This window comes from Streptopelia decaocto (assembly GCF_964273445.1).
Source record: "Streptopelia decaocto genome assembly, chromosome: 3".
NCBI lineage: Eukaryota > Metazoa > Chordata > Aves > Columbiformes > Columbidae > Streptopelia > Streptopelia decaocto.
Window position 1 is genome coordinate 70,019,225 of NC_138656.1, and position 17,907 is coordinate 70,037,131.

At 41.9% G+C, this 17,907-nt stretch overlaps 1 protein-coding gene across 1 annotated transcript in view; it reads right to left on the reverse strand.

Annotated features, from left to right (window-relative positions):
• Positions 1-17,907, reverse strand: part of LOC309438129 (dermatan-sulfate epimerase-like) — a 186,778-nt gene that overhangs the window by 19,392 nt on the left and 149,479 nt on the right. Inside the window, 2 exon segments of the mRNA XM_082049077.1 lie at positions 2,633-3,099; positions 12,023-12,025. Coding sequence (XP_081905203.1) covers positions 2,633-3,099; positions 12,023-12,025 — 470 coding nt within the window.

Here is a 17,907-nt window from a genome sequence, read left to right on the forward strand (position 1 = left end):
GAATAACATTTTTTTTTATATTTCTGTTATTACGATTTTGCCAGAACAGTTAACGTAGTCTTAAGCAGTGCTTCACATGCCATAACATCTAAATTGCCTACTAGTAGTGATCAGGCCACAACTCCCCTATTTGCCATGTTTGTTCTCCAAGTCTTATCCTAAGCGTAACATGTTTTGCTAGTACTTTTTAGTTGAATTTCTTAGGAAAAGCAGATTTACGCAATCTGTCTGTTCACTCCTTCAGCTTTTGAACCTGCTGACCTATTTGAGCAAAGCCAGGCAGAGCAGTACATGCCTCAGAGATATTATATTCCTACACTTTTCCTGAAAACCACAGTTGGACAAGGGAGAGGGATCTATATTACTAACATCACTCATGGAGCTATAGTGTGAACTCCATGTTGACAGCATTCAGCCATAAGTTCTCAGGGGAAACAAAAATGGAAACCAGGTCCATGTTTCTGTCACAGCATCTGAAGAGACAGACAGTTGGAGCTTATACAGCCCTGTCACCTCTGTTTTTTTCCTTCTGTACCTCCCCTTCTAGGTGCACTACATCCACTTCTTTTGCAAAGCAGAGAAGCTTGATTAAACCTTGATTGATTGCTGACCAACATGTCTACATCAGAAGGGAAAGACAGGGAAAGCACGGCTTCTCTTTCATCAAGGTAATGCAAGATACTTCCTTAAGAAAAACAGTAGCCTTGGGGAGGTAAATATTATCTAAGTCAAAGGGAAAGAAGGTATCTGCTCAGTTCTGATTGGTATCTAGTCAGCTGGGACAGAAGAGAGCATTACGGTAAGGGACAGAGGAACCACAGTAAAAGCAGGGCAGGAATCGCTGGACAGAAGGAACTGAAATGAGGTTGTTGAGACAGTGAGATGTAGGAAACTGACAAAACGAGACACAAGTTCCACTACTCTGAGTATTACTTCCTCCTCTTTCTTATTCCATTAAATCAGATGGCCATGTAGCTATGTGTTTACACTGCTCAAAGCAAGTTAAGAAAGAATATGAACAATGGAAATAAGGAGGAAGATGTTGACTTTGGAGCAGTCCATAGGTCCTGTTAAAGATGGTTATACATTCTTGGATTCACCTCTGTACAGCAGTGCCCCTCTGCCGGTGTGCCAGGAGAAACAAAGACTGCCTCTGGAGGTAAGTAAGACTGAAGCTTTGCATTGCTATACTTCAGTGGAAGGTTTTGGAAATTATCACCATCTTGTTGTGCCAGTACTTTTCTTCACAACTCCCACGTGTTGTCTCTTCCATGACATGCATGCAACTTAAGCTCAGTACATCCTTCCTCTCTCCTACTTCTCCTACTTTTTTTCTAGTTCCTGTATTTCTATGGCACTTACCACTTTAACACTTGGTACAGGGCAACCACAACACTCTGATGCCTTTTAAATCATACCCATCAGGAGGATATGAATGCCAACTTATGTGAGCTCGAATCCAGCATAATTCCAATTACTGTGCATGGATGGATGCCATTTATAGGATGCCACTAGTTGGTCTCAACCCAAAAAAGGTAGAGAATAATAGTTTGAGCAATGAATACTTCTTGAACACCTAATGCATCCTCCTGTACTGACTAGAAAAATCTGTCTCAGACTCCTGCTGAGCTGCTGTCATCATGGAGCTGCTGCCACAGAGGGGAGCGGTGCCTCATCGCAGCTCCAGTTCGCTGCCCTGGGCAGAAGCCACTGTTCTGGCAAAGGCCACATTTCCATCCTTTGACCTCTTCACAGAGGCACAGTCTGCAAGGTGCACGGAGAGGCAACTGCTGCAGGTGGGTATGGAAATGTGTCTGTCTGAGAAAAAAAAAAGGGAGGTAACTTGCTAGTGGGTATGAAGAAAGGAAGGTAAGGAGAGAGACCTTGGGGTCCCCATTGCTAGACTCACTGGTACAGTGAAAACATTGACTTCTGCCCCATCGAAAGCGTGTGGCACAGTGAGGACAGAGTAACCTGTGGATGACAACTCACATCCAGGTGAAGTTAATCTGGGACGTGGTCATCAACATGCTAGTTATTCAGGCAGTTCCACTAATCAGATGAACAACTATACTTGTTGTGTCCTAGTATGTCTTAGGGAGAGGCCCAAGAAATGTACAGCAAAGTAGAGCTGCAGCTCTGAATGGAAGCTCAGATAGATGTTAGAGCAGACTGCAGAAACTCAGTCTCATTTTTATCTACATCTAGTTATACCTTTTTCATAGGTTCCCCTTTCCTGAAGTCTTCCTAAGGAAGAATTACCCAAACTAAAAGTACAAATCTGGAAAAAGGGAGATAAAAAAAGTAACACTTTTAATGCTTCTTTCCACGAATCAGATTTAAAACCTGGCTTCTGATTGGCAGTAGAGCAGTTAGGATGGTACACAAAGGGTCATGCTCCTTCTTTCAGCATTAATTTGCAACATGGTATATCCAGTGAAGGTGAAAAGCTGTGTGGCACCACTGCTGGTCCAGATGAGGGTAAATACATTCAGCAAGTTAGTCACTGTTAAAGTGAATGTTAGCACAACTGAAATAATTTAGGTAATTCACTCATCCACTCACTTCCCCAACTGCAAGCAGTTTATACAGTAAGAACAACTTAAAAAAAAAAGAAAGGACAAAAATCTACCAACTAGGCTGAGCCGCCATCCTCTCCATGTAATCCTTGGCCATGTTGATGGCCTCGATGTTTTCAGGGTAGAGCACACAGAACATTGCCAGGGCCCCGAGGTTGTTGCCATAAATTTCATTCCACCGAGCACTGAACTCCTTTGGGTCCCAGGGAGGAAGGTACTCCAGAGGATTCGACAGCATTGTTTGCACGGCCTCGATCAGACGAGCTGCAATGTGCTGGTGTGTGGTGGTGGCCTGGCGACGCAGAACCTCCATGTCCCCTTTGGAAAAGTAGAGCATGGGGTAGCTGTCGTAGTTGGCATTGACAAAAGGCACCATCGCGTCCAGGTCTCCCCTGGCGCCGTAGACAAAGGCAAAGCAAATCACGTGTATGAAAAACACACTTGGGGCTCCCCGTGTGTGAGTCCTCATTGTGGCATCAGATCTCCAAGTTTCAATGGCAGCCGAACCATCTTTGAAATATCCTACGGCAGATGGGCGTGAAAGAGAGAGTTAGAAAATGCATCTGTGAGACACTGTAATTCAGAAATACACTAGGAAATACAATTCCATCTAGACTTAAAAAAACACAACGTATTTCAAATCTTTTCTATATGAATACTTCAGACAAAATATCTATTGAGCAATACATTTTAAAGAAAAATCTATACAGTTTAAAGAAAGCTCCTCCCTCCCACATCTTTCCCTCTAGTAGCCAATATGAGTACAAGGAACACACTGATAGATCTTCTACTCTAGATTTCAAATAATTCTAACAGTGCCTAACATGAAGCACTGCTGACTGTATTGGCAAGCAGAGAAGGGCGGGAGAGGAGGAGGAAGGGGGAGAGCCAGAGAGCTTGTGCTGGCAGCAGCCAAGCCTGCGTGCTGCCTTGGCTGATGTTAGCAGCTGGAGAGGGAAGGATGAGGAATGCTGGAGGTTTGTGCTGGGGTCATTTTATACTGTGCTTAAGGCCTCTGGTTCTGACACGTCCTCATTTCCCCAAAAAAAAAAAAAAAAAAGGTCCGAAGGAAAAAAAGACAAAGACAAAGCGGCAGAGCCTTAGAAAAACAGCTGAAATACCTTGCCTTTAGGGCATTTAGGATTTTTGCATCACTATTTTTACAGTTATTATTATTATTATTATTATTCTAAGGTGCTCTCCATTTTGCATGTGGAGATTTAGTGACAGCTACCAAGAAGGCTGAATGTTAAATCAAAGCGCATATTTTCCTACATACATGACTTCCCCAAATATGCTCAAATGGCAAATCTATGAGGAGGTTAAATGCGAGTATTTAAAATAGTAAGTTACTTCTTGCAAATTACCAACTATCTAGCCTGGAGTCCCAGATAAAACATGGCCAGGATTCCCCTGAGGAAAGCCAGCAAATTCCTAGAATTCTTCCAAGGGGAAAGGTTACAGAAAGCAGACCCAAGAGAGACAGTTTTATGTAAATAATGAACAGTAGTTTTCAATTATTAAAAGGAGAAATAGAAGGAAAGAAAACCTAAAAAAAACCATGAAATGTTTCTTCCATGGAAAACCTGTTTCACAGGATTCAGGCATAAAACTTACAAGAAGCTGAAGTACAAAGCAACCTTTTTTTTTCCCCAAAGCTCCCTACCTACAGATGCCAAAATTTTCTAACAGAAACTTGGGCTGCTAAAACCTTATTTAGAGACTCATATCCTGATTCAACAATGTAATTAATATGTGCATAGACTATGAGGCAACCCCAATAGACCAGGTCCTTCAGCAACTACAGTGCTTGTGTTCAGCTTCTAAATTTAATTTGGGAGCAAGCAAATTTGGCCAAGATGTACATCTTTTCTTGTGCATTCCTGCCTCAGGTAAAAAGAAAATTGCACCCTGTAACTGCCTACATTTATGTATCACAGTGCGCAGCATAATTACTTTAAGAGAGTGTAATGAAATATGACATTTTCATAGTATTTTAATGCATTTTCCAGGTAAGTTTTGCCCTTTTTTGGATGTAAACCAATAATTACAGGACATGTTACGGAGATCACAGGGTGGTTTATTTGGTTATACTTTTACTATATCTACATCTTCTCTCACCATATACACACATACAAAGAAACATACACCATAGTTTATCGGAACATACTCATGTCTACTCATATTCTCATCTGTAAATAAGGACACCATACAACAGTACATTTTGAAAGGAAGGAGTCAAAACCAGCCAAACTGGTACATCGTGTTTGTAATGTCTTTTTTTTTAACTGTTGAGAAGAACTGCTTTTAAAGCCCTTATGATTCTTTAGAACTAGGGACAGGGGAAAGAACTTAAAAAAAAAAAATCTGGAAAACAAAACAAAAGGCAAAAGATGCCTGTAACTTTTCCTGTGATCATCATACACTGGAAGAAGTTTCCTGGCTTATGCAATCAGAAAAAAATCCCAGCAAGCAGTAAGGATTAAGCACATACATAAACTTAGGGATGGTTGTAAGAGTTCTCTAAATTAGGGTCTTTCTGACCAGAGACTAAAGAACATACAGGAAGGCTGCCCAGAACTCCCACTTTGTAAATCTGGACACACATTTCCCAACATTTCACTAGCATCAAACAACTTCAGTGTTGTCTAAAATTCATATTCTGTATTTTAAGAATTTAATAACACCCCTCATTTTACCCTCTTATGCATGCATGTATTTAATAAAGTAAGTCCTTTTTTCAGCTTGGGCATGAGAAGCAACCACCATACCACATTGTTTAGAATAACAACAGCATAACTGGAAACTTGATCTACAGTAAATTCATAGGGAGCATATTCAGAGTCAAGATCTGGAAGGAAGTCAATAGGGATTGACAAAAGCAGGGCTACAAAATCATTCTTATTTATTCTTGACACCTTTCCCATGACGTGAAGACAATAACCACTGGCAGCCATGACTCGATAAGGCCAGCAAGCCCTGTCCCATAACTTCTCAGGGCCCAGGCTGGTGTGACAGGTGGATGGGAGGAGGCAGCAAAAGAGGCCACCTTCCTTCCCACACAAACCTCTGTGGAGACACCAGCCACAACCATGTGGAGAGAATCCCCCAGGAAGGTCCCAGGACAGGCTGAGAAAGTTGCGTTGTTCAGCCTCGAGAAGAAAAGGCTCCAGGAAGACCTTACTGTGTCTTTGCAGTACTTATAAGGGGCTGATAAGAAAGATGGGGACAGACTTTTTAGAAGGGCCTGTTACAACAGAACAAGAGATAATGGTTTTAAACTAAAGGAGGGGAGATTCAGCCTAGACATGAGGAAGAATTTTTTTTACAATGAGGCTGGTGAAACACTGGACCAGGTTACCCAGAGAGGTAGTAGATGCCCCATCCCTGGAGACGTTCAAGGCCAGGCTGCATGGGGCTCCAAGCAACCTGATCTAGTTGCAGATGCCCCTGCTCATTGCAGGGGGTTGGACTAGATGACCTTTGAAAGTCCCTTCTAACCCAAACCATTCTATGTTTCTATGATGATTCTAGGGCATGACTATGGCTCAAACTGTCCTACACAGTGAGGAGACAGATGTTGCACGTTTGCTCATCTGTGATGTCCTTAAAAGCAGGACCAGCAAAAGTAATAATGAAATGATGACAAAACTCCACATAGAATAAACATGTAGATCTGCAATAAAAACTATCACCCAGGTAGTGACGAAATACAAACTGCATGGTTCTATATACAGCCACAACAAACCACCCCCATAAGGATTTCAAATGGCAGAACTCCCTTCAACTACAAGCACCATCAAGCACTTCGCTGCCTAGGACAAGACCTGAGCACACTTCGGTGCCTTACTGACTCAATCAGGTAACTCCAAAGGGCTAATAGGCATGATCATCCTTCCTCAGTTCAGTAGCTGCTTAGAAACTACACTGATTGATAAGATAAATAAAAAAACACTTCAAAAATTAGCAGGTGGTTGCCAAAGAAGGAAAGTACCTTCAGCAGATGAATGTGATGAAAATAGTATAATTTAGGGACTATTTAAAATTCACTACAATGGTATAGATATACCCGTGCAGAAAACAAACACCACAAAAACAAACAAACAAACAAACACCACATCCCACAAGCCAGAAACACTGACACAGAATGCATATTTAGCTGTGTTGAATGTTATACTTAGATGTTTCCTTAGGTAACTCGCATACTGAAAGCTAAAGAAACTCATAGTACTGTTCAAAAACACACATACAAACCCTGATTATCTGCAGAGCTCAGGTGAAGCCAGACATGCAGATAACTAGCCATATTAGCTCCAACTCACCAGTTTTAAGTGAACCTGCCACAAGTTTGTTTCACATGCGGGGCTCAGAAGAATAGGAGCTTAGGCTTTCTGATCGCTTAAAATCACATGCACAAAATAATTTTTTAAAGTTAAAAGAATTCCTTACTCTCATATTACACTACATCATTACCAGCCACATCTTCCAAGAAAAGCTCAACCTTTTCTGAAAATGGGGGGTGGGGTTTATTCAGCTTGGAAAACACGACCTGATAAAGTATTAAAATTGAAAGGAGACTGAAGGATGCTTTCCCACCGAAGAAAATGCTATGAGCTTCGAGAAGGCTCTCACTTAGTCCTAGACTGAAAGAGCATTTGCCATTGTTTCCACTCCATTGCTAGTAGAAACAAACAGCAAAGGACATAATTTATTCTAGAAAAAAATCAGACTAAACCTTAACTATTTCAGTTCTCCCCATCTGCATTAATGACTAGATGTTCAGCTGCAGGAAAAAACACATAAATTGTCAAACTGATGCCACTAACTAAACTGAATATTGATATATACAAATAAGTTGACCAAATAAACTTGGTTTAATACACAATTCAAATGAAAAAAGAGGTCCTGTGCAGCCTCTCGTGCACAGAAAGGCTGGTCCAGCGGTGACAGCAGAGGAGTGAGAGAGGGGCAGCGCCGGGGGATGAGGGGAGGACAGCACCGTTAGGACCCTAGCCAGCATAGCTATTCTTGAAACAATCTGACCTTCTTGTGGCTCATTACCAAAATAAAAACATGCAGAGAATTGTGGCTTTCTGCAGTATCAGTTCTGAAGAGCCGCTATGCTTTGTGGATGCTTTTTGCTGGGACACTTGTATCCTCCTCTACCTCACTGTGTACCCTGGGCAAAGCTAATGCTCAAACAGGAACAAGACTCTCCGGCCAGAAGAAGGTGGATGGAGTTACACTCTCGGTGAGAGCTGGGCTTCCCGCTGCCATGCTATCTTCTCCTTCTAGATTGCTCAGGACATGCTGCAGGCAAACCCTTGGCATCCCTGCTGCAGATACACTGGCCTTCCTGTGAAGCCCCCCTGCAAAATACCGAGCTGTCTCCAGTGAAGTTAAGAGTACTGAAATTCTGCTCAAGTATGAAATCTCTATACTTGTAAGGAAAAAACAAAGCAAAACAAAACATAGGTTTTAACTACTTTAAATCTCAAAATTACCATTTAAAGACTTATTTCCACAGATTTTACAACTTTTTGTCTTCTTTTGGGTCGCTCCTGTTTTTCACAAAGGCTACAGTTCTCATTATTGCTACTTGAATTACCTCCACAAGTGTTACGGCAAGAATTATGTGCAAATATTTAATGGAAAATCTGTTCCACCATACTGACAAAAAACAAACCTCCAGGTTCAGCCTGCAGATCTTTACCTTAGACAGTGAGCTCTGAGTCAGCAAGGACTTAACTTTCATAAACATTTGCATCATCTCTTGATAAATTATTCAAAGTGAAACCAAGCTTTTAGGAAAAAAAAATTGTAATGCTTAGTCAGTTCTGAATTTCATGTTGAACAACAGGGTCATTCTACTTTTGCCACAACTTAAGTTACATGATAATATCACGTTGTTAAGCTATTCAAAAGTACTAGCACTAATAATAAAATGAGACATTTTAGCACCCAGTGCTAAAACAGCTAAGAGAGTCATAGATATTTTAACAACAAAAGTTCAACCACTAGCAACAGCTACTGCCATACCTATACTATGAAACTAATAGGTAATGTTGCAGTAAGATGTGCAGAGCATCTTGTTCCACTCAGTGCAGATGGGTTTGCATCTTTTTGTACCAATGCTGACAGCTGCCAAAAAGTGGCTGCTTGCCACAAGAAGTGCTAGGCTGGATCACAGTGGAGAAAAAGCTTCTATAGGAAGTACCTCAAATCATTAGCAAATCTTTTCACACACACTGCACATGACTTTGTTGCTGATAAAGAAGTAGAATCTATAAAACCAAATTTATCAGTTGGAAACAGTGGTGTTTTAAAACCACGACATTATCAACTGGAGAGTTATTTTGTCCAACAATGTCAGTTGTAGCATTGATCTAAATATTTTGCAAAGATATTTAAAAATCGGAGAGCAGTTAAGTCCTCTAACTGAATCCCATGACATCTAAGTACTAAATAATTCAGGCTAAGTCCATAAAAACTGATAGGTAAAAAATAGAGACTAATTCCCATATATTGCCATTTGGTTCCTACAGACTCACAGAAACATATCTGATATAGCAAAATTAGGCAATAGATGGAGTGGGACCAAGAAAAGTATAAACTTATTTCTGTACTGTAACAATGATAATAAATTTACTAACCAAAGCCCCAAGCTGTATAGTTCCCACATCAGCCAGCAGCACTGCTGAGTCTCTCACAAAGCTGCAGGGCTGGCCATCAGTGCAGGAAATTCTCATGTCCCCAGGCAACAGCAGTTGGGAGTCGTTCTTCCACCCCCCCCTGTTTGTCAGTCAGATAGAACATGAATCTGTCTCCCCAGTAAAAATGCTGGAAAGGTATAAAAGCCACTGCTCATAACTTGAAAAACACCTATTTTGACCCTAACCACCAAGGGACATGACTTCATTTCTTCCTCTGATTTTTTAACTACGAGAAATGTGCCACATCACAATTATATAACGTCAAAGGTATTTAAAAGCTTAAATACTGAAACCCTGAATATAATTCAGAATTAAATGTATAATAAAATAAAATATAGCTAAAGCATAGCTCAAGTATCCAGGTGTTAGTATCGCACTTTTTCTGAAGCGATCTGAAACACCTTAAAAGATGCTTTGGATCAACTTCTATATCTGAATAACAGCTGTGTTATGAGAATCGTAAAGGCAACCAGAAACAACCAGTTCGTATAAGAATTATCAGTGTATGACATCATGTCAGCAGTCAAGATTTTAACTTGTGTCTGTCCTTTGATCTATACACAAAATTCAATGGATCTATTTAGAGCAGTACCCAGCAGTGCGAGAACATCATTCTGGGGCAATGGAGGGTTGCACGCATTCTCCACCATGCTACAGATAGGACAGCAATTGCAAAGTATTTTTGTAAGTTTACAGCAGGATGTGTAAGGTATCTGTGACAGAAGTTTCATCTGCTTATTCCTTTAATTTGAAAGCTGATTTGTCTATTTCACCTCCGTATGTATAAATTAACAGGGTATACACACCTGCACACTGAATGCATAACCTTTTCTCTGCCTCAAGCAAAAAAAAGATTTAAACTGTTTGCATGCCCAAACCATAACCTGTGAATTGGGAATTTTCTTCTATTTTATAGTTTATCCTACCATATAAATGCTTTCACAATAATTTTTTTGATTGCACTGATCTTACTATCCCTAACCCTTACTGGGATCTTTGATTCCATACTTCACAGCATAGAATGAGTAAGAAAGTAATTTTGATATGCAAAATCCTGAAGGCAATCATTCCCAACCAGTACAGACATGCCTGCTAAGGCATCCACATTCAGTGAATGAAAGCTCAGTCACTTTTACCATCAAAGGTGTAAAACTACAAGCTACCACAGAAAGAGTTCCTTTAAATCATCAGCATTTTTTATTTTATCCTGAGCTGAAGTACTTTTAAAAGGCCATTTCAATATTTTAAAAGATAGGTTTTTCTTTTCAGAAATGTTTTCATAAGTGCTAACACTAATGGAAGACAGTTTCGAGAATTTTTGTATAGGCCAAAAGGATATATTAACGACATTTGTCTGTTCCATAATGTCCCAGAAGTTAAACCTGCAAATCACTCATCCATCTCTTATATTACAGCACACAGGACACTTTTGAGGCCCTGGACTACAATTATCATGGACACTGCAGAAACACAGAAGTGCCTGTAACAATTTGGGTGGTGACACGGTATTCATTCAGCAGCTGCCAAAGAAGTAGTGTAATCTTCCTGGCCCATGCACATGGACCCACTCAGGGGGTCTGTAAAAGTGTGAACCCCTAGGTGTGGGGCATCAGAAACCAGGCCTAGGGTCTGCTCTGACAGCAGCCTCCAACCCAAATGCGCAACCATGTCTCACAAGGGGGAATGAGCAAAGGAAGAGATTATCTGAGGTCAGCGAGAGCCTGATCTCTGCACAGATCGGGGGGCACAACCGCGGCGCAGAGGAAGAGCTGGAAAACCTTCAGAGGGTGATTGCAATGCCCAGGAAGCGCAGATAAAGGACAGAGGAAATTAATCATACGTGCAAAAGGGGAAAGCCAATTTTACTGCTGTCAAAACAAAATTCCTCCTGGTGCTTAATCTGGCCCGCTCAGGCTGCTGCATGCCAGGGAGCTTCCCTCACTTTTTAGGAGGCTGATTACAGCATCAGACTTCTGATACTGAGACTAGTGTTTCAATTTCTGACTTTAATTTCTATCCTCTTTCCCAACTAATACTAGTCTTCAAATTTTCCAAATACTTGTAAATGCCATAAGTTCTCTGGCTTGTTGTTCACCTCTACTATGGATAATTAACAGCTTTAACCTTTCCTGCTTGTTGTTTTAATTGTCCTTCATTTGGTTACCTCTAAGATGTGTGAAAGGAATGAAATATTCCAGACAGAGTTTTACAAAACTAATTCTCACTCTCTGGATCTATATCTATCTACAGACTTCAGTAGCTGAAGAGATCAAAGAGATATTTTTATTTGTGAAGCATTTCCACAGGACATCATATTAATAGATGGGAATTCTAAAACACATCACATCCTTCAGTTGCTACGGGATCAAACTCGTTTTGACTATGTTTCCATATCCTGTTTATCACTCAGTCTTGCATGCAAAACTATTTTCAAATTTTACTTATTATTTATGTTAAAGTATTGTGACTGCATGTAAGAGCACCAGCAAAGCCAATTTATTATTTTAAAAATACTTCAATCTAGGCAATTTAAATCAACACTTACTTTTATATTATCTACGTATCATCTTAAGATGTGTGTACACAGACCTCAAATGTGTATTCGCGTAGAACTACTATTTCATTTGCTACAGGATAAATGCCTCTGTGTTTGTAGACCTAAATTGCACCACTCTATCCAGTAGTCACATCTCACTGCAGATCAATATGCTGTTCATTATTATTGGTACAATTCTGTTGATACCTCTGCTGCTTTCGTCTGTTATCTCATTATTATATTTTACATATATATATATGTAGATGTGGTATATAGTTTATATATCTACAGATATAATACATATGTATTCAGAAGCAGATGATTTTTTTTCAAGGTACAAACTTGGACAGACAATAAAATGTATTGTTCCATAGTTCCTTTGGGATTATTACTACTGTCTTCACTGCTGCCCAGAATACTCTTGATAGAAAGTGACAATTACATTTTCATGGACTGAAGCCTCAAATGCAGATGGAGTTAGAAAGCTACATTACTCCTGCAACATTTAGCTACTCACAACTGGCATGACCAATTTGTGTGAGTAGGCATCAACATAACCATTAAATTACAGTAAATTATGAAATTTAGAATTGTATCATCTCATTTTTGACCTTGAGTTGTGCAGGCACGGCCCTGGCAGCAGAACTGAAACCTGACACATTGTTTTGGAAAAAAATGTGATGCATCACAATTAGAAGGGTCTGATTAAAAGGCTTTAAAATGACATGACATCAACATAAATGCTTTCAAACAACTCTTTAAAACTCTGGGCAGTCATTTGATTAGGAGACTTAAGAAAGCATACCAGGTTTATATCAAATGTTCAGCATTTTTAGTATTTCTGATTAAAAAAAAAAAAACAATCAACAAAACAAACAAAAACCAAACAAGAAAATATACCAGGACAACTGTGGTAAAGGAAATCTTACGTTAAAATTATGTTTGTCTAGTTCTGAGATACAGTACCTGCCTGAGTCTAGTGACTGAGGTCCCTGCAAACCCGCTCTAGATAATGCTATTGCCTATTTCTACTGTATACTCTGTGAATCTGGGCAAGGGGAAAACCAGAAACACCAAACAAAGGTAATTTCAGTCTGCGTACATAATGGCTGCATTGTGCCTGAGCTTTCACACCTGACTATGTCCCAATATCGGATGAGACCGTGATGCCAGCACCTGATGCCAGCACCTGACGTGAGAAACTATTTCCAGTGCTCTGTCCTGAATGTGATTCCCAAGATGACCCCTCCAGTCAGCTCTCCGTTACTAACACTTCACTTCTGCTAAACTTCTACTGATAAAGCTTTAATGAGAGAGCTAAATGACTTCAGCTAAATTTCCATTTTCCTAGCAGGCTTTAATTCCCTCCTCTGCTCTGTTCCCATGCTGACCAGATAACTAGGTCCAGCCAAAGTGTAGCACACAAGGGTTTGGGGTTTTGGCTAATGCAGCTGTGTCACACCTCACCATATCCCTGCTGGGCTTAGCTGGGCTAACAGACATCAGTACAACGCTTACCCATGTAAACAGAAAAGTAGCTCAAAGGAAGGGCTTTCTGCCAAATATTGAGTCTGTTAATAATAAATACATGGCTACAGTCTTGAACAACACCCGGCACCATGGTTTAACAACTTTTGGGAGTACATTATTGTAACTAAACTGTTTTATCTACCTCATGAATGAACATAGCAAAGAAGGAATAAACAGCCAGGACAAACTTGCTGCTGAGATATCATATTTACCAATTAAATACAACTTGCTAAGAAAAAGTCATATTCTCTTTCACTGTTCAGATACTTGGATTCCAAGTCTAAACCAGGAAACAATGGTTACGGAAAGTTGTTCTTTATGTTTTTAATCCCTCCAGAAAAAAAAAAAAAAAAAAAAAAAAAAAAAAGAAAAAAAAAAAAAAGAAAAAAAAAACCAACTACAACAACAAAACCCAGGGAAAACGGCCTTTATTTCTTGCAAAATGTCCAAGAACAATAGCAGTAGTAACCAAATTTCTTTCTGCTCATTGCTAGAGTATGTTGTGGGTGCCAGATGTGCAAGTTTCCACACACAAGCCTAGGAATGTGACTCAGTTTTAGCTAAATGCAATCACTCTTGAGAGAAGGGACACTTCAGTTTCACAGACCCGTTTACAGCCTCATTTACCCCTACTTCTCACTGCTCAGACTCTCAGGTACTGAAGGATGCGACCATTTCTCCACTAGCAAATAAGCTCACTGTGATAATTCCCAACCCAAAAGCTGCCTGATGATGGGAATGACCTTCTACCACCACTTTTCTTCAAAACCATACATGCTTGCTGTTATTTTACTTGAGGGAAATAAATGGTACACAGAGACTTCATATGCATGGTGTTTGAGATGAGCCTTTAGAAAGTACCAAAACCAAGATGTCACTCTAAAACTGGCTTTCCGCTACTCCTTTTTACTTGTAACTATATGCAACCTAGGAAAACCACATCTAACATTCTGACAGGTAATTAAATTCCTCTCCATTGTGTTGCAGACATTTACTAAATAACTAGTTAAAACAACTAATATAAACTATAACAAAAACTCAGCTCACTTGGGCAACCAAAATCTATGCACTTTTACCACAGGCAATCAATTTGTTCAGCTCATATATTTCTTCCTTTGCAATCCATATTCTCTATGGCCAAAGAATAGGTTTTAGAAGAGATTGTATATGCATATGCAGTGGCAAAACAGCACCAAGTGTTTTCTGAGATGAGTCTCCACAGTAGAGGATACAGATAGGTTTTTAAACTGTCCTCAAATCCTGCTCTTGTATTAAATAACAGCACTCAGGTTTTTTTCATGGCAATTCAAAATTACGCAAACTATCACAATGCTTCAAACAAAACAACAACAGGCTCTTATTTTTAATAACAAGAAAAGAAAATGGCATTTTGGTAAAGTAACAGTAGTTCTGTCTCAAGAAAATATGCTGTGATTAGTATATTTTTGTTTTCACATCCTGGTGAAGTTTAGGGAGAGTCAAGAATGTTCCAGTCAAGCATTGCTACTTTGTTGACTTCTACTAAAACCTTAGCTCATTTAGGTCACTTAAGAAACACACAAGAAATGACACACAGTAAAAGAACGCATAGCTGAAATAATATTTAGCGCTTCTGTAGAAAAATGCACCCAAGGATCTCCAAGTAGTTATGAAACAAATTAATTAATTAAACCTCTCATCACCCCTGTGAAGCAAGCAAGCACATTTATCTGTTTTATGAGGAAGGAAACAGAGCCATGGAGAGGTGGAGTGACTTGCCCGAGGCTACCCAGCAAGAGTCTTTCAGAGTAATAAACAGCATCTGAATTATTGATTCCCACTGCTGCCCTTCAGCTGAATTGTTCCTTTTGAGTTATAATCATTGTTGGCATGATAAACATAATGTGGCAATATGTAGCTCAGATTTGCTTTGTCTTTGTTTAGATTATATTAAAACTTAAGTGTCATTTAAATTGCAATTGATCTTCTTAGGGTGACCAAAAATCTCTGACTAGTTGAGCAATATTTCCTGTATTTCATTCACAATTTTATCTATTTCTTGTATTGCCATTGCTTATGTCCAGAAAAGCTACTCCAGCTTGAAAAGGCAGGAAAATGTCACAGCTTTATGTTGTTTCAAGAGGGAATGACAGAAAACAAGAGGGAATGTCTACCTTCATTCATACCAAACAACTTCAAGAGTTGGCATAAGATGCACCAAGTGATGATGCATCACTTTCATACAATAGCTAAAGGAATTGCAACTTGCCATCCTGGGGCTGAGGAGATTGAACTTTGCGAGTTAATAATTGTGGTCCCAGGGCACTTACAGCTTTTCTAACCAAAAAAAAAAAAAACAAAAAAAACCCCACAAAAACAGTGGCAGGAAGTTGCATCGGGCAAATCCCTCTTTTCCTGTCTCTCAGCTTTCCCAGGTGCAAGACAAGGATGCTACCGCTTACCTTTCACACTCGCATGTTTGGGAGGCTTAACTCATTAGCAAAAGGTTCGGAGGCTCTGGCGTCAACGGTGCTACGGAGGAGCAGAAAGCTGTTAGACACGTCGCCCAGAGATGCAGCTTTAACCGGGATGTCTCACCGCTCCCCCCTCCCCGGGAACACTGGGACCCATCCTGCGAGCCGCCCTGCACCTCCGGAAGGGTGCGGGTGTCCAGGCGCCGGTGCCCTGACCGCAGCCCCGCGCCGCAGCGACCCGCCGTCTGCTCCGCCGGGGACAGCCCGGAAAGGCCCGTGCCTGGAGGCTGCTCCCCGCGGGACGCCCCGGGCCACCACCCCGCCCCGCTCCCGCCCGGGCTGGACCCGGCCCCCGCCGGGCGCTGCCGTGGGGCGCCCGCCGGCACCTGGTGCCCGCTCTCTCCGCTGGCCGTCAGCAGCGCGCCCTGGGGATGGAGACGCATCTGGCGCGGTTGGGAGCGCTGGGTCCAACCTCTCCCTGCCCAAATCCGCCGGTAAACGCCGCCCCCAGCCCCGCGCTGGCGGAGGGGCGCTCCCGGGGCCCTCCCCGCCGCCGGCCGCCCCGGGGCCCGCAGCGGGCAGGACAGGATGGATGGAGGGGTCGGGTCGGAGCGGAGCGCTGCCCCGCACCGCACGGGCACTCACCGCCGGCGGCCCCTGCCTGGCTCGGCTCGGCGCGGACCCGCCGCTCGGCAGCCAGAAAGTTTCTCCACCGCAGCCCCGGGGGACGGAGCGGGGAGGGGGGACGTTTTTCAACTCAGGAAGAAAATGACTCCCCCCTCCCGCTCCACCTCCCGCCTCCCCTCTCTCCGCCCTCCTTCCTTACCTCTCCCCGGTCCTCCTCCTCCCCCGGCCCCGCCGGCCCCTCACGCCATGGCGGCACCGCACGGCCGGCCCCGGGGCGGCGGGGAGCCCGCCTGGCGCTCACGGCCCCGCCGCCGCGGCTCGCAGCCGGGCACACGGGCTGCGCAGCCTCCCGCTCCGGCCGGAGCGCTCGTTTAGTTCTCCGTATGCTTATTTATTTATTTATTCCTGGCGTGCAGACGCATTTCACCCTCCCCCTCTTCCCCCACCCCTTCTCCTCCCCAGCTCGTGCTGCACGGAAATACCCTAATTCTCCCTTTCCGCGGCAGGACTTGTTTCTCTGCAGGGAACGTGTTGGCTCCGACTCCGGACTGCCGGCGATTTGATATTTTTGCACCTGGAACGTGAGGCAGCAGTACCAGGGTTCGGGCAAGGAGGGCTGTGGAGGGTAAAGCGTGCGGGGTGACCCATTCATATACAATGTCCATCTCTACTGCTGTCATCGTATTTTACGGGAGTACTAGGACCTCCCATCCAAAAATTTCCACAAGCCGGAAAAGAAACAAAAAGCCAATTTGTCAATCTGCCCTTTTAAGTCTGGTGTGACTACTTACATAAATGCTTCCCATGTAAAACGAAAATGTGAAACACCATGACCATTCAAGCCAATCATCCTGACATTATTTTTGCAGCCACTCAATTGAAGATACTTAGGAAAGTAATATAAAAGAGGTTAAACTAAATGAACCTCTGGAACAGTTCTCTTTGCTTTCTCAGCCACTATAACGAAGAAAAAGTGTGAAGTGAAGAATTCCAAATGTTTGTTGGCTTTCAGAAGCTGTTCATGTTTTATCATCTTCAGACTACTCTACTGAAATGAAAATAAAAATATTTACATGTGATAGACCAGGATGATGTTCAGCTACCTTAAGTTTGCATTTCACACAGCTTATTCTTCATTCTAATAATGTGTTTACTGATGTTGCTGAATCAGTCAGTGGGCTTTGAGTGCCCAGTTCACTGGCTTTAAAATGTAAAAGCTGTGTTTTCTGAGGATGGTAGGATGGTTTTAGACAGGCTCTTTGTGGTTTACAGTGTGATTTCCTGCTGTTCTATCAAGATTAAAAAACTTGTGGAAACTACATGAAACTAGAAACTATACATTTGCCTTCACCTCTGTTGTATTTCTGAGCGACATCTATTGACAGTCTCAGCATAATGAATAGAGATCCACAAGCTGTTGCTGCAAGCTTTGAGAGCAATGCCAGAGCCTGGAATGAAGCCTTGCTTTT